This window comes from Euwallacea similis, chromosome 3, assembly GCF_039881205.1.
Source record: "Euwallacea similis isolate ESF13 chromosome 3, ESF131.1, whole genome shotgun sequence".
Taxonomy (NCBI): domain Eukaryota; kingdom Metazoa; phylum Arthropoda; class Insecta; order Coleoptera; family Curculionidae; genus Euwallacea; species Euwallacea similis.
Window position 1 is genome coordinate 2,939,415 of NC_089611.1, and position 22,178 is coordinate 2,961,592.

Consider the following 22,178-nt stretch of genomic DNA (forward strand, 5'->3'; position numbering starts at 1 on the left):
CAGTTAATAAGCTTTCAGAGGCGAACAGGAAAAACGTTCCGGATTACGGAATTATTAATCTTCAGATGTTAGCTACAGATTAAGTTAGCTGCCGGCCAAGTTTCCCGTTCAGCATCGGAAGTTCGAAGGCGTCAAACTATTGCCGAACAAAAAGCAGAGCCACCTAAAATGCCCTGAAGAAAACTTAACTGCTTGCTAATTAATAGAACAAAACAATTCCCTGGGACGTTAACGATTATTGTTATTTACATCCGATTTACAAAATTTGCTATTTAAGCACTGTTGCTGGCACAATATCAATTAATTCAATCATTAGCGTGCATTTGTTACATTATGTAAATAACAATGCTCATTACGGAGATTCGAAACTGCAGGAGAAACGAATTTCTAACGGCCGAACCGCCCATGTGCAGATCATAAATAGTAACGATGATACTGCTGGGATGTTCTTATGGTAAGTACCGGCTAGTGCCGTTACATTGCGATACTTTAATGCGTACCTGCGATGCTATTTAATATGCCCATTGATGATGATTTAGTTGAAACGGGCCAATAATTAGCGGATTTATTATTTGGGTTACCTGGAAACGAGGAAATGAATTGAATAGGTATTTATGTATAAGGAGGGGCTTAGAGTTAGTTGGGAAGAGCTTCGTTCAGATTAACTAAAGGCTTACGACATATTGAAAAAAATCCATCAGAAGGTAATAATAGACCTGCATTAATAACTTTTTTCTGTAAAAACCAATTATTAGCCGCTTGCATTTTGCGAACTTTGCGGCATAAGAAAAAAGGTAGATAACGATACTTTTCTCAATCCCGAGCACCACTTCAAAGAATCCACTTATTCCGAGGCATAAAGCTGTGGCAAATCGCCGTTTAAGTTATGTTAATGAACTCTCCAGCTTATGCATGTATAACTACATATCTAACCGGCTTATTAACTTATACCCCGAGATTTCCTCACATTTATCGACGTTCCTGCTAAATTGCCGATGCCGATCCCTGCCTCTTGGCATCTCTACAATTTAGCCGATATTCCTCCCTTTTCACATCAGGAATTTGCCAAGTAATTGTGTCTGTGCTCTTTGTATTCAATGTTGCGATTAAAAGTCTTGAAAAACATGTTTGGAACCAGAAACAATAATTAGATTAAAAAAATCAATGGACTTCTCGAAAGTTTTGAAAATTTCTTATAGACCTTGGATTACTTATGTATTGATCTGACTCCGAAACAAGCACAGGCATCTACTCAAACCTCTCTGACCCCTTAATCAACCATAACGCAATAATATTAGCTCAAATTCAAACATATTATACTTTAACTTGATTTTTTAACTCCTTTTACCTTTCACTAAAAAAAGAGACAGACGCTCTTTTGGGTCTTGGGAACTTGTCAAACCAATAGACACTGTCACGCTGTTCACCAAACGTGCACACGAGGTTCGAAAGTTGTTGTTTTTTAATTTCATAGCCATTTTTCAAATTTAATTCATATTCAGTTTCCTTTATTACTTACCCTTGTTTTCCCCATACCTGAATCTTATTCTGGAAAGACGGAATGAGTGTTGTCTTTCAATTAGCGGGCATTTTTGACGGAATATCGCTAATTAGAATTTAACTCCCCACAGGCAATTTTAATTTTAATTCTGGATTATGATGCTAATGAGTCCTGTGAAGCTTTTGAGGGCAAAAATGTCATTGCCAGCATTGCATTCAGAGGAATTATTGCCTCAATTAGAAGGCGTTCTGTTGGAAATTAAAAACAGCAATTTTTTAGGCGACATTCGGACTAAAAAAGTAAACATGGAACACTCCGTGAAATTACGTGTCTAAATTCAACTTTTAGCCGAATTGATACCACTAGATGGCATTAGTTTTCTGTGGCAATATGACCGAAAATGTAGGCATTATCATTTCTAAATTATTTCCCATAAATTGCCTTGAAAATTTCCATTGCGAAAGGGGCCCATAAAGTCTGGTATAACTCACGGGAGAAAAATTGAAACTGTTAAATTCAGTTTCCGTGCAATAAAGTTTAACAGCTGAAAATTATAAATTTCAGGCGAGGCCCAATAAAACTTGCGGTGTATGTTTGATAAGGCGTGAAGCGGAGGAAACTATTATACAACCTCTCTTTATAACTAGCGATTAAATATTACCCACTTGCGTGTTAATTCGTATAAAACAAAACCGCTTGAAAATGACGGTTTAATAGACTTTTTTCCAAGTGCTTCCTATAATCGCCTTTTATAAGGAAATATCTGTACATAACAGTTCATAAACAATAATTAAGCGCATTTGGCGAACAATGGGGACGTCGAATGTTTCAGCCTCGGTAGCCGGGAAATGTGAGAGTTATTAGTGATTTACATGTAAAATCCATAACCCAATACGATTATTTATTAAAGAAATTAGCAATTTCTAACGCCGGTACAAGTAGTTTCTCACATATTGTTGATCAACGTTGTTTACGTGCTCGGAATCGGGGAATGGCATAAGCAATGCACGTTTCAAAGGATTAATTTGTTGAGGTTATGCACCAGGTTGGAATAATATGCGAGAAACACGATTGTATACAGGGTCGTCAATTAAAGAACTTGGATTTTTGACCGCAAATAGTGAAAAATAAAGATAGCTATAAGAATGTAATATCACAAATATTGTTTATTACAACATGGACTTTCACTCCATGCAACTCGAAGTGACTCTCCTGCCGTTAAACCACTGATATTGAAAAATTGGTAGAAAGTAGATACATGTAGGAATATGTATTAATCAACTTTTCCTTGAAATAGTACAGTCCGAAAACACAATAATATATATAGGGCGTTCATTAAAAACAAGGCAAGTTTTTTTTCATGAGAGTGTAAACCCATTTTTTCTTACATATTTCAAAATATAATTTGAAGCAATTTGCTCTATTGTCAATTTAGAATACCTAAGAGACGCGACTACCTTTTGGACTGGCCTACTCTTTCGGCCATTTTCACACACAGTCCTCAACGCCATCTTTATTTTCCCAGGCTCAACTCGCTCTGTTAATTACAAAAGCCCTGTTTCAACAAAAAGTACAGATTCCGGATCATCACAAGTGCATGCAAGGAGCCCTGACCGGTTTCTGGCAGTCCAAAATCGGTTTAGCTCTTCGTTGGAGCAGACCTTTTAATTACACATTCATCCTGTTGGCGACGAAACAATGACGTGCAAATCATTAGTTTCCAGTTCTTTTGCACGCGTACAGCAATCACGCTGCACTTGTATTCTAATTTAACGGATTTCAGGGAACAATACGGTCCCAAGTAATTAATTGCTCTTCGTCTGCGTATCGTGTACGAAAACGCGTACGGAAGTACTCGGCCGTAAAATGCACTTTCTGTTTCGAACAATATGCGAACGAGAAACAAAGGGAATGCTGACGATGGAAGAAAGATCTTTTCAGGAATTTTTTGACAATTTCTTGCAGGAAAGTAAAGAGTTTTTTTATATTTTACTCAAATCATAATTATTCAATGAATAAAAATTACTTACACGTAAACTTGTGTATGTTTATGGACTTGATAGAATTACTGATCAAGTGGATTACCATATAAAATGCAATTATAATGATGGCCTGGTAGATTAACAATAAAACAAAAATAGAAAGATACGTGTCGTGTACTATGGAGATCAAATGATAGATTAATTATCAAAAGCCAAAAAGGTGCACCAGACATACTCTTTGTTCTCAATCAAGCGCCTCGACCATCATCATCAGCATCAAGCAAACAAAATAATTACCCACCTACGCGAGTTCATTTAAAGTTTCGTACAATAGATCACGAAAATAATCCCACGTACTCACAAAACGAGGTTGAAGATTCGGGTTTTAGGGAAAAGTAATATGAAACAATTAAACTTTTGATATAAACGCAAACTAGCCTCGAGCTATTGCCTGAACTTCGCCGGTATTGGTTAATTGCCCAGAATTAACAGAAATTATGCCGAAAATTTTCAACAGATTTTCCACATTACAGAAGCCTCGGAGGACGTTAAGAATGAATTATGAGGGTGGATTAAGGGGCTCAGAAACGGTAAATATCGCGGATATAGGGGCAACCATCAAACCAAAGCTTTTTTGCCATCAGATAAATAACTTCCATACACAAGACGCGGAAAATACAAATTTAAGCACCCATTCAACTGAACCACCATGGTCCATAAATTTTATTCTCCATGCCCATTCACAGATGGGATCTTCAACCCATGGTGAATACTAATTAGTCTTGAGCCTGCCCGTATGATGGTGGTGGTGGTCAATGACGTCTTAGCTGGTTATAAAGCGGAGGATAATGCCAGAGGTGGAACGTGTAAAGCAAAGCAAAAGAATGAACTTTTTAAGGTCTATTTTCCGGAAAATTGCCGTTCCGGGGCGTACAACGCGTGTTCAAGCCCCGAATTATGGCCCTGATTTAAATTAATTTGTATTCAAGCGACTTTGTCATTATTTGTTTCGTGGAACGCAATGGGAAGTAATTGGCTTTGCAATGCTTATTTTTAATGGGTAAGGCAAAGGGAATAGTACCGTGGCTTTGTTACTCAGTATTTTAAACCCATTAAGTCATTAATTTTCAAGGAGGGGGGTTTTAAAGTGAGAAGTCTTTTTTATAAATAGAAAATATCTAAAAAATGTTCGTCAACCATTTTGTCAAGAAATATAATATTATAAAGTTCAAGTCTGAATTATGTTAGACTCTCTCTCTCAGCTCATTTTAGACTTATAAAAAAAGTACATGTTATTGATACCACGTGGGCCGAAATTATTGAATAATCCTAATAACTCTAGGCGTACTTCCAAAGAATGAAAATTCAATTGAAACTCCATAGATTCTTCTATAAAATCTAAAATTGAGATATTCCAAGACGGATATAAATAATATAGAATATTTACCGATTATCCGGCACGTGAAATGCATGTTAAACATTCGACCATCAGTCAGTGGCCACAAACAAAAACCAACAAAGGTTCCTGTACTTTATTAGATCCGCCAGGTCTCTATGGCCGAACAACATGGGAAAATCACATGAAGCTTGCAAACAATATAATTCTTCATCTATAAAATTATGCTGGCCTGACAAAGCAATACATAATTATGAGATAAGTACACGATATTTCAGCGGTAATGTTGTTCGAGCCTCGCTCTCGCTGTTTTCCTTTGATTTTACGCCATGAGTATTTATCGTCAACGGTCCTTTTGGGATTTTTTTCCGTCATTTCTCTATTAGAGTAGGTATCTACCAGAAACAATATCTATGTTCTGAACATCCTTCACGCGCCCTCGTAATTAAAACCGCTTTCATGCCAAAGCAAATTCCCTTTACGAAAGCAAAGTGAACAGAAAAGCAAATAGACATACGTGGAATTATTACAGTCTGTTGCCTCAACACAATTTAGATTTAACCTTTAAGGCGGCATTAGACTAGAAGCTTATTTTCCACAACCGAGTCAGCTCAAGAAAGCGAACGTGTTTTTGCTTTAATCACGCAGGTAGGCATCCCAATTTACGAACTAATTTATTATCGGAGATATACGAAGGAATTCTGATCCTCACTGGAAGAAATTTTAACTAAGGAAATCCCTGAAGATGTTTAATCATCATCTTGTCAAAATTTAATCTGACAAGTAAATTTTTTGACTAAATGGAGAACCTAAGTGTTCAGTAATCCGGAATGCCAAGTTTTATTACTTTTTTCCCAGAAATCGGTCGACGGTCTTAACAAGTTTCTCAACAAAGTAATGAAATCCATTTTAAGTGTTTTAAATATTTATTAACCTTTGTTCACGTCCAAAAGTGTGATGTTAACCCAATTTAAAATCCCCTCTGGTGCCCCTCCTTTAAAATTCAAACGTAAAACAAAATCACGGAGCTTAAAAAAGAAGTCCGACCAACAATTTCCATGAATTTAAAATTAAACCACCCCGACTGGGAATTGGCTCTCCCACGATTTTTCCAAGGAGTAATATTTACTGATCTCTTGGTCTTTTGGCAAACTGAGGGAGTTTTAAATGGGATTTCACCCGTAACTCGGGCGGAAACTTATTTGCTCGACATTTTAATTTTTCAAATCTGCGAGACGATGAAATTAGAAGTTTCCTTACGAGGGGGAACATTGAAACAAAGCAGTAATTAGCCCTAAGAAGTAATTCAAGCTAATGCGTATAAATCAAGTCTTTAATAAACAAACAATGATTCTTGCACCTAAGTACCAGCATATGAGCCGTATCGCTTTAATTGTTGGACGTTTTTCATCCTCTTGTTAATTAATTTATCGTAACCGCACTGCAGATAGTAATTTACGAAGGAAGTTGAGGCCATTGTTTTGGATTTTTAACAATCCGTTTCATACTTTGTAGTTTACGGACTGTTGACTCTCTAGAATATGTTTAAATGCATGAAAAAACACCAATAATATACCATCCATCTGTATGATATAATTTCTTGACAAAATGCTGGATTAATTTCTAAAACAGAAACTTTCTCGAAGGTTCATTGAACAATGTTACACACTTTCCCGATTATCCGTAATGATTCACCAGTTTCACGGTCATCAAACGGACCTGCTCTACCAAATATGGACTGCTGGATTCTACTTAAAGAAAAAATGGGTTCCAATGACAAATCGGCCTTCCACGTAGGCTTGTGGGCCGCTCGTTTACGGATTCAGATGGTGCCCACGCCGCAAAAACAACTGTAAACCACGTATAAAAGGATCGGGGCATTGTTGTGCAAACCATGATAATTAAGGTCTAAAATTTGTTAACAAAAAACATGACTGCAAATTGTCTAATTCTGTTTGACTCGACGTTGCTTGGACGAAAGTAGACTCCTAATTCTAAAATCATATTGAAAAAGCTTTAAAATCTTAAATTTTAAACAATACTTAAATTAGTGACGGACTTTACACAGAACATATAACACAATTTTTTTCGTCAAGAAGTTATAGACATATTTTTTGGCAAAAAAGTGAATGATTTTTGTCTCTATAGAAATTTATGATTTAAGTTTAAAGTCAATTCAAAGTAATTTAATATGAGTACAAACTTTACCACCGTCATATCACCAAATTATAAACGTGAGAATTTTGTATGGGGATTGCTGCATTTTAAAGTAAATTTTTGATTTACTACTAAACTAACACTCAGTTTAAGATTATTTTGGCTCACATTATTTAATCTAAATCATTGATTCAGTTAAACTCTTAACGAATAAATATGAGGAAAACGCGTTAAAAATCTGGCAAGATCATCTCACAACAGGAAGCCGGTACGAAATTCGATCAATCCAAACGACCACTTCTACAGTAACATCAAAATGTGTATGACTCAGTAACCTATAAAATCGATATTGCCACTTCATTAGCGTCACCTCGATCAAAAATTTATAGAGTGCACATCTTGCCCCTCATTATAAGGATACGATCGAGTCAACTTGCTGGAAAATGTACTGAGACACCGCACTTTGCACCCTTTAGAGTGGAATATGACCCATTTGGATTTTATGCTCATATGTAGAAATATGTGGGTGTTATTTTAACGACTCTTTTCAGTGGATCCGGAGGTACGCTGCACCCGGGACCAGATGCGAGTGGAAATCCCCCTTAAGGACAACACGAAGACGATTTATATTCAAGGGCTGCGGGACTATCCGGACCCTGCTTGCAGGCCTCACACGAGCTCCGAGGGGAAGATGGCTGTATTAGAAATGGACCTTAATGATGTCTACAGATGTGCGGTTACACGTGTCATCAATAAGCAGACGGTAAGATTTTTTTCAGAGCGAAATTTATATTTTATAATAACTTTATTGATTGAAAAAATGTATGTTAAATTTTAATATTACTTTCATTTCAAGCCTCTGGTTAAACAAAAGGTTCAAAATGAGTATATTTACAGGTATCTGCTACAGATACCTTCTTATGGTTGAAACAAATGATTCAAATTCAAAAAAGAACACGTTTCTGGTTTTCCTTGAATTAAATTCATTCCCACCTAATACGCCTTTAGTTTTTTTATATACAAAGTTGAAATTTTCAGGTTTTATAGAGCCATATGATTATGGCTTGTTTACTCATGATATATCGAGGATTTTTTTCCTTCGTGACAAATGTTTTATAACGTTAATTATATATTTTAACTCTATAATGTGATACGTTATAATGACAAGAATTTTTAAGAAAGTTTGTTGATAAAATAGTAACTGTTTTTGCATAATGTTTCACTGCTCTTTATAGACTCGGTTAAACTTAAAAAAACAGAAAAAAATCAAAATTAGTTTTTGCTTATGGGAGTTGTTCATTCATCAAAGTGTCAAGAATTTATCAAGAGATTTCTGGACAGAATGGGGAATGATTTTTTTGAAGTCTCTTTGCTCTTCATTGAGATCAGTGACACCATCTTATATACTCATGTTTTTTGCTAAACGAGATCTGTTTTTCTATTTGTTTTCCTCAGATTGAGATGTTTCTTTTTCGGTGAAACCACAAAGGTCGTTCGTATGTAATATATTACATAATTCCTTTTCTGTTTTACGTGATAAATTCGCTTTACAGCTGCTACTCGACGTTACGACCTACTCTTGGACCCTCGTCAACGCGTCGGCAACTGACGCGGCTGAAAAGTCGAAGGTTTATCAGGGCCCTTCCTAAATGAATCCCATTGCCAGATAACGGTCTTACCAATTTGTTTATATTTACAGCTGGGCGAATAAATTGTCATTGCTCAACCTACGTCTCGCACGAAATGCAAAAACGTGCCGTTTGTATTTATCTTGTAGGTTTTCCGAAACACGATATTTTATCGAAAAACGGTTTAGGTTCGTCCCGTGGACGTGTCATCGCCTCTAAATTGTCCCCGCTTGTTTTGCAGGGCAGGAAAATATATTATCAAACCCTCGTCGTGGAAAATATGGAATCGGATGCTGGACCGGGCACCAGGGATATGCTACACGTAAAATGTTCCGTCGAGAAGGACCGCGTCATTCACAAGAGACAAGTTTTTCCACCTGGATTCGAGGAACCGATGTAAGTATGATGGAAAATACACAGACAGAAAATTGGAATTTTTCAAATTTCCAAATTTAATATTAAAGAGTGGACTGCCACTAAACATGATAACGTTCATAACTTTATAGAACAAGGCCTTTCTTTCCTCGGTAATAGCGTTGACTTAAAATATGACGCAACAAACGGCAATTTTTTGTCATTTATGATTTTACTCAGTTAGAAGTGACGTCACGCTGTATACCTTGAAACTTAAAAAAAAACATATTTTCCACTAAGTATCAGTATTTTTGTTACCTTCTTGAGATAGAATCAAATCCGACAACCTGATACAATAAAATGTTAAAGCCTTTTCTGGCTGATGACAATAAATCAAAATGTAACAGAATAATGACTTTCACAGATGCTATCTCTCAGGTACTAATGATGTCTTTCTATATTCTTCAATACATTACCAAAACATCACTTTTTTCTTTGCGTCTTGTTACATTAACTTGTTATTTTCTCGCGATCAAACCTAGGGCGACAACCCAATATATCAAAAGTTTTAAGGCAATTAAAATTAACCCACTTTGCAAAGAATTGCGCTAGAGCGCTTTTAAGTCAACGAAAATCATCCAAACTTTTCCTTTTTCCGGTCGACATTCAGATTCAACGTCGGCTAGCGAGTTTAAACAGCATTTGCTTTAAGTGAAAGAACCCACAGTGGAATAAGTTTTTAATTCTAAGACAAGTTTGGAACTAATACAAGTTGAGAAAATCGAATGAAAATCCCGAAGAAAGTTATTCTATGTAAGAATTACTTCTTCTCAACGTAATAGAGAATTACAAATGGATTGATTTAAATCGCAAATATTTTGTTATTCTAAGACAAAGGCCATCAATCAAATCGACTACCCTGTGATCGATGCCTGGATCGTCAGCTCCAATCCTTTTCCAACTTCTAGAATCCCAATTCCCCGATCGCTCTGCGGCAAAAACCCATTATTTCGGACCATTCTCTATTTGGAAAAAAATACAAATCGCTAATACGTCTCTGCCATAGTGCCTGAAAGCTAAAACAATGGGGCATAATTTTTAAACTAGACACTTTACGTCGTCCTCAGATAAGTTTTAAAAATGGAAAGACCCCAGGAAATGTATTTCTATATAATTTTGTCGCCGTAACTCTGTGTTTGTTTAATGGCGGCATTGGGCTTGTTTCAACGCAGGAGTTGTCCTATAAAGCAAATTGGAAATTTGACGATGCCATTTGTGCTTTGCAGCTTTCGAATTGGAAAATTACTACCAGTTTTTATTTGAAACGAGACGCCATTTGAATTCTTCTAAATCTAATGTGAATAAATCAGAAAGAAGAATTTTCTTAAATTTAATATCTGATAATTAGATTGAGATCAATTAAATTTACTTCCCTTCACTAAAAACGCCTAGCTATCCTTTTAATAATATGGTGAATAACAATTATTGTGCTTTACAGACTTGAAGGTTACGACAAATGTAATTTCAATTTCATTACGTCCATAATTTCATCAGTAGTATCCTGACAACTTTTGTTGACAATATGGTGAATAAAAATTGTGTTTTAGAGACCTGGAAACTACAACAAGTCTGATCTTCATGGCGCCTCAACCGAACATTTCAGTAGGAGTGCGCCAAGCTGGCAAATTGGTCACTGGAGAACTGAACGTATCCCCCGGAACTCCTCTCCAAATGGAAATTTCTTTGGACTCAGAATCGACCTCAACTTATGGACTCTTAGTCACTCACATGAAGGTTTCTGACACTAAATCTCAGGAGGAAACTATTATTTACAACGGGTAAGTTCCGCCATTGTGGCGAGAAAAACATAACGTTCGTGACATAATGGTGAATTTAATTTAATGATTGTGCAATGAAAATGCAAAAAATTCTTGTTCGAATGGCGTCGATTGTGATTAATAAGGAAAGTTGATATTTGCGCCGTCAAAACGATAATTAATGATCCTCCTCGGATCAGAAAAAGTTCGTTTCTCATCAGATAGAGCCGCAAACAACTAATGGCCGATAATAAATTTCAGATGTGAGTTGTTAATTGAATAGGAGAGTGTATTTTTGGGGGGAAATCGATTCCGAGAATTCGCACAAATGACCTTTGTCGTTTCGAGTTAATGGAAGGAAGAGGGCGTGATAGATATTCTTCCCTCTTGGGTAAAAATTCAGCGAACATAAATTTTTATACAAAAACTCGGCCCAATAAAAATTCTATCCATGTACCTGCTGCCTTCATCTACCCTATCAAAATACTAAACGTGACACTTTTGACTTTTATAATGGAGTTTTAACAGGCGAAATTGATGAATGTGCCGAATTTTTCAGCTCTTCTTCGGCCGTTTTAATATTTTTTATGGAAGCTAATTCAGTATTTTGATAGATGTTGTTCACTGGGTTAAAATAATGGCTTAATTTTTCTGTCTGAGGGCCTCAAACATGCAAGACGTGTTCTTAGTGTAGTTTTCCATGCTGGGAAATAAATTATCACATGAAAGTACGCAAATACGTCGAGGACTGTGTGAGAATAACGTTTGGATATTTCCTTTCTAGTGGAAAAAGCCATAGGGATTTTGGAACTGACGTTAGCTCCTATTTATCCCCATGTTTTTCTTTTTGGAATCGGTCCAACTATCCTTTTTGGGGTGGTACTTTAGTTTGGATATGATAATAGGAATTACTGAATTTTACTACAACTCCACAGAGGTGATTCTATTATAATATCTACATATCTTTATTATAGTATACGAGTATTATAGTAGTGAATGATCTGGCATGCCTTCTTTTTGCCTAATGAATCATTTCTGAACACAATGGCGAATGAAAAAAAAAATGTATTTTTTCCTCTCTGAGAAACTTCGAAGAATTTCGAACTTACTTATCATAAATTCTATTGCTGTATTTTTATTTATGAAAAGGTTTATTGAAACTTCTTCCTCTCCTTCAAAGTTTAATTGTTTATTCTGGCTATAACAGGGAAGTTCTAACGCCGTCGAATATAAAGTTTTACATTTGAGAAGGGTTGCTATAAACTACCTCAAAGCCTTTAAGCATAGGCCTTTACCTCGAATTGAAAAGGTCAATTTGGACAATGGAAATCTTGGAAACGAAACATTTAAAAGCACAGAAAATTTTTCTTCCAATCCTTTCAATTTTAAGTGTAATGTATAAAAAAAAACATTTTCTTTTTTAAATTTTCCTCATATCAAGGTTTTATTTTAGAGGTGGCTTTCGCCAATTAATAATAAACTAAACGTCACGCGTAACTCTACTTGACGGCTTTTATTACCAAGATGGTTAAATTTCCTTTTATTTCCAAAATAGACTATAATTACCACGTAAGCGCACGGTGTCGTTCTATATGCTCAGATATAAGTAGCAGAAAAGTGTCCCTGAAATGAAATACCGAGACCTGCACGAATTCCGTTAAATTCGGTGTTTAGCGCAAGAAAAAAATGAACCATCATTACGAATGAAATGGTTTGTTGGAATAACCTATTTCTTGCTTACTTTATGTAAAAAATCGTAAAGGCTCTAACGGGTTCTTGCCGACTAAAACAAATAACTAGGAATGTAGAATAACATAAAATATCGCGATAAAATTCGAATTAAAATGGCATTTTATCGCAATTACCAACTTTATAGTGTTTTAATTTTGTTTACTAGGCGTCTCGCTCCCTTTGAAAATGTCAAATGGTGGTTCGAATCAAAATGCATAGACTCGATGGTGATTGGTCATTTGTTTACATCGAGTTGACATCATGCTGTATGAATCTTAAAACTTTCTGAGTATTTTTTGTTTCCGACAATAAATTTAAGAAAACTCGTACCCTACATCTGCTCGCATGCAACCGTTATCTGCACTACAAGAGATTGCATAATAAATTAGTATCGCCCGGCTCGTGCAAGTCTAATTCCGCGAGTTTCTCGCATCAGGAAACAGGACGGCATCCGGCGCGATTCAAAAAGGCAGAAACCGAAAGCAGAGGCGGCATTTCGTAGAGCGGTACTCTATTATTCCGGCCCCTCTGACACACAAAATCCGTAAATAGAGAATATACTCTATGAATCGTAATTTATATTGCATTCCGCGGAATTACACGGACGCAAAGTTTCTGTCTCGGTTCCCGCTCTAGGAGAATTTAGCTGTTATTCCGGCTTCTTTGGCCCGCGAAAGTGCCAACTTTGGATAGAGTCCAACGGAGGGGGAACGTGGAAACACCACAGTTATAATCCCAGACCGGTTTTAGCGGCCGGATAAATCTTTGGCTTAATAATATTTGCTCTCTGAAGCGAGCTTAATCCGGAGAAACTGTATTGCTTATAAAGGAAAATAGGATCGTTTCAAATTCTAAGAAAATTTTCAATACGTTATATGTTTTATTGTTCTCTGTTGAAAATAATAATTTAAACAGAAAACTCAATTCTGCTCTGAAAAATCATTTTTGAAGTTCGCCCACGTGACATAAAACCAGATATACTTCACTGTTGGCTGTCAAAGCGACTCAAGGAGGCAAAAATTCGATAATTTACGGGGAAGCCCCGAACTGGGTTGTAAATCAACGTCAAGACTGGACTTTATCGCGCAGAAAAACAACGTCAAGTACTTAGACGTTGTTTGTAATGAAATATAAATCAACGGTAAAACGGCGAAATGATTTAAAATTCATGGCAACTCGGTCGATATTCTCTTTGCCGGACTTTTACATCTTTACCTCCGGCTGAGCACCACCACTTCCGACACAAAGTTTTATTTGTTCCGAAAGAAGATTGGTCTTTTTTCACTGCTTAATGAATAATTAAGTAACAAAAATTCACTTAATTAGTTTTTAATAAAATCTGGTTTGGAGTGTTTTGATTAATTCGTCTTTGAATAGATCAATTCCATTTTCCTTATTTCCGTAATATTATATAAATTCGCTCTAATATTTAAAATTCCCAAATAACCCAATATTAACCTTTATCCACGTTAAATTCTTCCACCACTCCATCAAGAAACATCTACAGCACTTCTTAATAGACTGGTGTATGGTGATTCTTAATAATTTTTTCATTTTACAAATTTTGTATATACATATACATATATATGTATATATATATTTGTATTTTTTCAGATGTTCAGCTGATCCTTATCTTTTCGAAAACTTCAATACCATCGATGGCGATAATTTGGTGGCCAAATTCCGTGCTTTCAAATTCCCGGAATCGACTTACGTGCAATTTAAAGGAACTGTGAATGTCTGTCTAGACAAGTGTCAAGGGGTAAGTATTACATAAATACTTATAAAACCATTTTTAGTTTGAGTTAGTACATACTCAATGACGTCGACGTTTTATTCGTTGCTTCGAGTGGAAAGTAGTGGCCTTTACTTACTTAAAAGAGCTAAAACTAGCGCCAATTGCGACGTGAAAATTTTATCGTTATACCCATTGATGGAGTTAAAATATTTTTATCTTTAGCATTAACTTTCAAAATCTTATTTTCGCTCAGTTTTGAAGCAAATTTATGAATGTTTTCGTTTTAGAGTCAAATTTCGAATTCCTTGCTTCCATTCGATCTAAGCGAAACACGAACACAGCTCGCCTTATTTCACACGTTCCGCTATGAATATTTGATAGCCAATATCTCCTACTTGACCCCTAGTACGTGACGAGACGCGTACTTCCTGACTGCGCATAACATTTTCTTCCGGCGATTTAACAGGTGTTTCGGGCTAATTTAAAACAACGCCTCCGGGGGAAAATCCTTACCCAACCCACACTGTTTACATCGGAAAATTACCGTTTCGTGTGCTCGGCTATACACGTCAATATTTGTGTTCTCCCATGGAATTAACTCTAAGACTACAAAAAAAAACCACAACTGATAGGACATTCTCAAGTTAAAGTCGAAATATCAACGTGTCAATATTTTCTACACGTGTAAAGAAAATCTTTAAAGTCTGACAATATTGTTCTGATCTTGGCAGCTGGCGAGACTCCGTATGAGTAATGGATATGAGATACTGGAAACGAAAGAACGTGGCTGTGTTGCTATTTCTAATGATTTAGAGATTTTTCAAATTATCGATAATTTTATAGTCACAAAGGACTTCACTTACAAAATTTCAATATAAAATATATACAGACCGCGTTTTACCATTATTTATTTAATACGCAATAAATTCGCGCGGATCTACACAAATGCTTGCGAAATACGACAAAACAAGTTCAAAATAGGCAAAAACGTCGATTGTTCAATATTCAGGTGCAAAGTGAAATATTACCCTATCTAATCCGTTAATGCCGAATTCGGGTAAATACGTAGTGAAAGCCGCGCAACTCGTTGAAACAGCATATTCAATGACTGTTAGTTATTTAAGACTTTGATTATTAGATAGAAGAAGAGCCCTTTTGTTTGTTAATTTATCTCTTCGTACAGATACAAAACAAATGGGGTATTGAGTCTATCGATTAAGAATATTTTGATGACCTTTCTCTTTAATGAAAAAACGTATGTACAAAAATTACAGAAATCTATTTGCTGTAATATTTTGTAACAACCTTTGTATAAATCGTCAAAGTTATACAAAGAGACATTGTCAAATAGCTGGAAATCGGCATTAAAAACCTACCATGATTATTTTATTGACTTCTTTTCGATTTAATTATGAAACCTATCATATACTATCACTCGTTAATTGTGTTTAATAAATACTCAATTGATTTGTTTGAGATAACTATCTTGTTTTTACGACACGTTTTCGGTATCTTTTTATCTAACAGTTAATGGCGGCGTGTCTGCCAGTGGTGGAATAAAAATTTAAACAACATATCCTATTTGTATAAGGATGAAGCCATGCATTCTAATACCACATTTCCCGATCAAAGGAACAATGCTTGACACCATACACACAGCCCTTTCGGCCACAATGTCTATTGTAATTTGTTTTCGCCCTTATATTAAGTTAGGTCTATCACCCACACCATAACCTGCTTATAAACCACGCCTCGTTCGTTCCATTTATCATTCTCGCACCCCCACATTTATGAGCACGCGTATATTCCAACCTTTATCAGGAAGATTTTTTATTTCTCAGACTATTATTGCACACAAAAAAGAAATATATAACTCACATAAGAAAAGAACGAGCAGCCTTATAAAGGTGTGTTTACTAATGTATTTGTAAAGAAACAAAAACATTTATAGATTGATAGAGGACTCGAGTTATAGAATTGTGATTTTCAGGTAGAATGCAGTGACGGCTCCATAGGATACGGGCGTAGGAAAAGAGCAATATCCACCATGCCCTCGGATCCGAATAAAATCTTCGAGGTGACGATTACATCTTTCATAAAGGTCAACTATGACGACGACGGCGAAAACTTCGAAGAAGTGGTGAAAAACCAAACTAAAATGTATAATAACAAAAAGTTGATCGTTGGCGACCAGAAAACTGACGAAGTTCGGTGAGTTTCCTTTTTTATGAAAAATGTTCTCTTTAGAAAGACAGCAAAAGCTTGAGAGCTACTCGCCGTGCGTATTCTTGTTAAGGTCTGTTTCTTCCTGTACCGTTTGCCCCTCACGTGGAAATAATATTATAATAATTTATCTGCAAGTAATTGAAAAGTTGTGCGCAGATGAAATTTATTAGGTCAGATATCAAATTTCATTGAACATAAGACTTTACACATTCCGTACGATATATTTATACTCATCATTATCATTAGACGGCACTTAGATGGCTTGATGCGTGCTAGTTAGAATAATTTTTTTTTAACAATTCTAGATTATACAAGAACATCGATGGAGAACCACATCTGATTAGCGATATCAAAGAAGAACAAAAATACACTTCGATAGTAGGTGAAGCCTCTGCCTCCCCCAGTTTCAATCTGCTAAGCCCGTTTTTACTGATTTTACTGGTACTTAGAAACGTTTTACTTTAATTTTTTTTTAGTGTGTAAAAATTACTTCCCGAATTTACTGTTAAACACCGACGAATTTAGCTTTTAATATGAAGGGACGGCCGCGAAAGGGGAAAAATTTTCCCAGTTCCGGGGGTGTGTTTTGCATGTTGTGATATACACGTGCCCGGAACGCTTAATCGTTTAAACCCCCTGGATAGCGAATTTTGCAAAAGGTTAAAATTTCAATGGGATTCTTTGGGAGTACTTAAAATGTTTTCGACACGCATGCAAAATTGTTAGAATTACACGGGCAGCCACAATCAATGTACATATTCAAGTTTATGTATTTATTTTTTTTTGTATATACGTCTGTGATAATAATGTATACTGGGTGAAACGCAGAATTGCTCTTTGATCACGTATAAAAACATTAGGCCCTGTAAATAACTATATTTCAGTACCATCTGTCACTTCCCAAATTTGCCACTATTACTATTATTATCCTTTACGATGTTTCTTTTATGTTATATGCTTCTCTAATGTATTCCTATACTGTTTAAACTGCCAGTTTAATTTACTAGTAGCCATTAAGCTAATATAATAACTTGAAAAAGAAAACGTTGTTAAGTAACTTGCAAAAAATTAATATTGTGTTGACTTAAACATACACACACATAAAGACTAGTCGACCTAACTTTAAATACCATTAATAAATTTTTTAACAACAAGTCAGTGTTTTACTCTCAAAATTTCTAAACTAGACCTTCTCTAACAGTAACTGCTACAGTTCTATAGCACTCACCACTGCAGTTTACACCCCCACCACTTTATCATAAGCCAGACAGAGGCAGATATAGACACCGAGCACTTTCGACTAATAAAAATCACGTTATCATATTCTACAGTATATGTGTTTAAAGCTTTGAGTGTGTGCGATAAAGAGGGTTAACGATATAGTAGATGGACCTTGCCATATTAGAGTCAAAGGAATAAGGCCATCTTCGAAATAATTTTACGTCTACAGAACATTGGATACGTAATTTTTGTTTTTTTTCTATGGGAACTACGATGACGTTTTATAGACGTAAAAGCATTTTTCTATAGTCTCATGAGAAGTTTTTTGAGTATTTCGCTTAGTAGTATTTCGATCCTATTGAGAACTTTTTTTTAACAAAGTTCCTAACTATAGTACATTTGAACAAACTTAACCCGCCTCTCGACATCCAAGCAAATACCTCAAGTTTCCTTTCCTGCACACTTAAGCATCTGCCACCGATTGTTTCCTGGTAATTGCTTGTCAGTAACCAGAGTTTCCACACGTCTACTCTCTGTGACGTAATTGCGGACTATTCAAGGGGCCCTTATTAGCTGACAAGTTCGACTTATTTAATTGTCGCAACTTGTCTGAATCGAAACCGCAGTTTTCCATTATGGTTTCAGTCGAAACCATGCGAAATTTATGCACCAATCAGACTGAGAAACTGAGGGAAGAGAAAATATCTGACAAAATTGGATAATGATAGTACGCAGCGACTACATCTTTCTAACTAAAAGGGATAATCAGTACTAAATCTCTCGTTGGCAGCTTCACTTCTCGGTCTTGAATAGGGTCAAAAAAAGGGCTAGTTTAATGTGTCCGTCTTTTGTGTCTGCGATCGATCAGGCCAAAGCTGCATCGGAATAAATTCTAATCGTCTGATAGATTAAATTGGAAATTTGCAAGTTTTAATATTAGTGAGAGACTATGCGAAAATCGAAGCTGAGCAAACAGGAAACAAAAACTGCGTCTGACACCGCTTGATTCAGTCTTAGAAAGGCTGACCCAGTTTCGGGAGGAGTTTCTCTATTGAGGGCCGAATTTGAGTTTATAATAATCTATGCCGGAGTTGTATTGAAACTTTCAGAGTTTTCGTTATTAATATGAAACTGCGGAAATGAGAAGTTTATCAAAAGGCGAGAGAGACTGCAAACTCGACTTGAAAATGACATCAGATTCAGTTTTGAGTTCATATCTTTTTCCTCAATCTGCTGCAGAGGTCAAATTTTTTTACCAATTTGATGAAATAAGAAACATCATGTTTCTAACGAATTTGTCAATTATTTAGAGACCAGAATTGTAATCATCCTGTATAAGTCGCATGGGTAATAGCGTCCTTATTAAGTATTAATGAATCTACAGAGAAAATGTGTCGATTCGTCAACATTGAGGAAGGATGGATCAATGTTGTCAAATTTAAGATTTTATTCGTTGAAGTGACTAACACAATTTTTGAAATAACAAAATCTTTTAAGCATCCGAGTCGATTTGACATACTTAATTTGATAACTTGACTGAAAATGATCCTATTTCTTGTAAAAAGAAATTTTCAAGAATGCAAATCGAGACTAGGCAACATTAGGTTTTCCCTTTTTTTCAGTTTCAACTGATCATCTAATCAAGGTGTCAACATTTTCAGATTTTTTTTTCATCTTAACGCTTAGCCTTTGTTTCGACTTGACAAGTTAACATCCATTAGCGTCTTTCCATGTTGCCAGACTTCCTTTTTATTCTCCATAACTCATTAATTCTCCTATTAAGGTCCTTTTTGCTTTACGACGCATAAACCTTAACGGAGACCTAAAAACCTATTCATCGGAGGTCCCCATAATAAATTTTCCTTTTAAGATAAACTAAAAAGCAAACGTTCCTAGTTGGTCTCCAAAAGCGAAATAAAAGTAAATATTTTACAGAGGATTTCCCACAGGTTCCAAACTTTATAATAGAGGCTTTCCCGTCCCGAATAAAAGCATTTTTATACCACAATAGATGAAATATGGCTCTTTTATTATGTGGTCGTTTTATGTCCGAATTTATGTTACAAAATGCTTTGTTAAATGGATTTCGAATATGGATTTTTATAGTTTTATGGAGCGTTCGCGTTTTGAACACCCATTACCCTGTTACATTACGAATTACGATCCTGTCGGGGGATGCTTGTTGTCTGCCGCGTTGTTACGTTTATTAATCCCCCCCCCTACGCCTTGCGAGGTAAAATATATTAAATCCCATCCCCGGAGAGGAGCGAGTTTCATACATTACTGCACCTTTAAAGCGTGAAACTTAGGAACACAATACTCCCTCAAACTCCATCATCGAAACAGAGCGAGAATTAATCCTTGATATTTCTCAATAAAATATATACCCTTATCGGTTTACGGGACAGGCCACAATATTAATGGCATAATGGATAGATTTAATTGATTTATTGACGCTTGGGGAAAATGCCCGGGGAATGTCTCCCAGATATTAATCCCCCATTATTGGCTTTGAAACGAAATTTGTTTAAACTTCCTCTATAAAATCCATCTACCTGTCACCCTTGTGATTCCCCCTCTAAAAATAGAGCCCAATTTCAATTTGCACATACATAAGTCGGAACGGGCCAAACATTTAAAATAGAGCGCGGGAGCAGACGAATAGAGCCGAAAGGCGCCGAAAGATCCGGAGGCTGCTCTCAAAACGTCGAGGGATGCAGTTTGAGCTGACAGTTGTTCGGTGGCCCGCAAATACAAATTGCGGAGCCCCGGAGCCGGTTTTGAGCAGTTTTGTGGCACGTGATATTACGCGGCTCTACGTTTCAAAGAGAAAAACTGTGCTTGGGTGGGAGAAGTTTTGAAGGGGTTGAGGTAAGTGTTCAATAGAGGTGATCGTTTGAATTTCAGCTTTGGTCGATTTTAAATCGAAATATAATTTTAGGAGTTAACAATCTTGATGTTGTTTTATTGGTAAAATTAATGCTCAACATCGGTGAATTTATACTGGAAATGTATATTTCCGGTTATTACGAAAATTCGTATTTCATGTATTATATATAAATTAACGTTGATATGTTAAAAATTTAAATGACAGCTGCGACTACACTGTTCAGTGGTTTATGCTCAGGTTTCATTTAAACATTTAAAATTATTTGATATAAACATTTAAAATGAATGGATATCAAAATTATGATTTAATTATAATTTAATGCAAATATCTTTCTAGAAAGAAAAAAGGGTTCCCCACATTCAAGCCACTTGTGATATTTGCATTTGAGCCTTGTTTGCTGCTCATTAGCAACAATCCACATAAGCCGTAATTTGCTAACAAGTTACACAAATAATTGCAAATTACGAATCGAAATTTGAGGACCAGTAAATACAATCCTAATTAGTGATAATTGATAAGCATAATGAGTTTTAGTACATCAACTTTTGTCGTATTAGTTACAAAGAAAAATTGATGGGTTAGTGGTAAAATTTTAACATGTGTACATGTTTGTTTACTTTTTTATCAAGGAATCAGATATCGATTTTAGGTTCAAAAGTACGAAAAAAATCCTGTAACTGAGCTTTAAGAGCAGATACTAAATAATCATTTTCAAATTTTAAAACTGTGCTCTCGATAACAAAGCACCTACGGATTAAAGTTTGCAATTCAAAAAAATTTTTTAGATGTAGAGTCTGCCCCAGAATGAGCTGAACAACATTTTGAAACCTTTTTCATGTTATCTGATTTTAAGTAGTCTTATTAAATAAAAACTTTAATTAATACGAATAATTACCTATTATTTCTCTTTATTAACATTTAACACACCTCTCTATCACAGAATTTCTGAATTGAAATTGGTTTTTGCAATTTAACTCTGGTACGACCCACACATTTAGCGCCTTGAGAAAGACATATAATGAACGTCGACTTCATCATTATTAATAACAGAGACAAATCATTATTTCTATCTATCAATACCTATTTAACAAAATCAGTTAGGTGTCAGATAATTCGTTTAGTTCCTTAAGGCTATATTTGTAACGTTTCGTACAATTATTAAATGGATATAAGGCTGATTCCCTGATACCTTAATCTTATAAATGTTTCCAAACGTATCCACACATTAATCCGGAGCTTTTTTTATTTTCTGCTGCAAGTTTAGCGTTTTGGTACATTTTTAAAAATTTACTAAAGTTTGTGCAAATACACGTGATATGACAAGGTCAATTAAATATGTGGAAATAGTCAAGACAAATTATTATTACATCACTTTATAAATACTTAAAATATATAGTCGAGCATACAACTCAAAAATTAAATATTTCGTGAAGGCCAGATAATATTGACACTTGGTTGGGGGGGTTAATTCTGGACTATTTGAGAATCCTTTTTCCCCGAGTAATCCCGAAAACTTACTCCAGAATCGATTTTTTCA

General features: G+C 35.6%; 2 protein-coding genes across 3 annotated transcripts in view; both read left to right on the forward strand.

The window, feature by feature from the left end:
- qsm (Zona pelucida superfamily protein qsm) overlaps positions 1-22,178 on the forward strand; it is a 41,823-nt gene that overhangs the window by 13,604 nt on the left and 6,041 nt on the right. Inside the window, exons 2-7 of one of the 2 annotated variants that reach the window (XM_066406925.1) lie at positions 7,588-7,799; positions 8,906-9,060; positions 10,626-10,856; positions 14,181-14,328; positions 16,295-16,515; positions 16,836-17,676. In XM_066406925.1, the coding sequence (XP_066263022.1) occupies positions 7,588-7,799; positions 8,906-9,060; positions 10,626-10,856; positions 14,181-14,328; positions 16,295-16,515; positions 16,836-16,995 (1,127 nt within the window). In that variant the 3' untranslated portion in view covers positions 16,996-17,676. Of the gene's footprint in view, positions 1-7,587; positions 7,800-8,905; positions 9,061-10,625; positions 10,857-14,180; positions 14,329-16,294; positions 16,541-16,835; positions 17,677-22,178 lie in introns of those variants that run through there. The other variant, XM_066406926.1, reaches the window with a different exon arrangement.
- Positions 20,474-22,178, forward strand: part of LOC136420137 (uncharacterized) — a 36,463-nt gene continuing 34,758 nt past the window's right edge. Inside the window, exon 1 of the mRNA XM_066406933.1 lies at positions 20,474-20,622. The gene's annotated coding sequence lies outside the window, so the exon portion shown is untranslated. The remainder of the gene's footprint in view (positions 20,623-22,178) is intronic.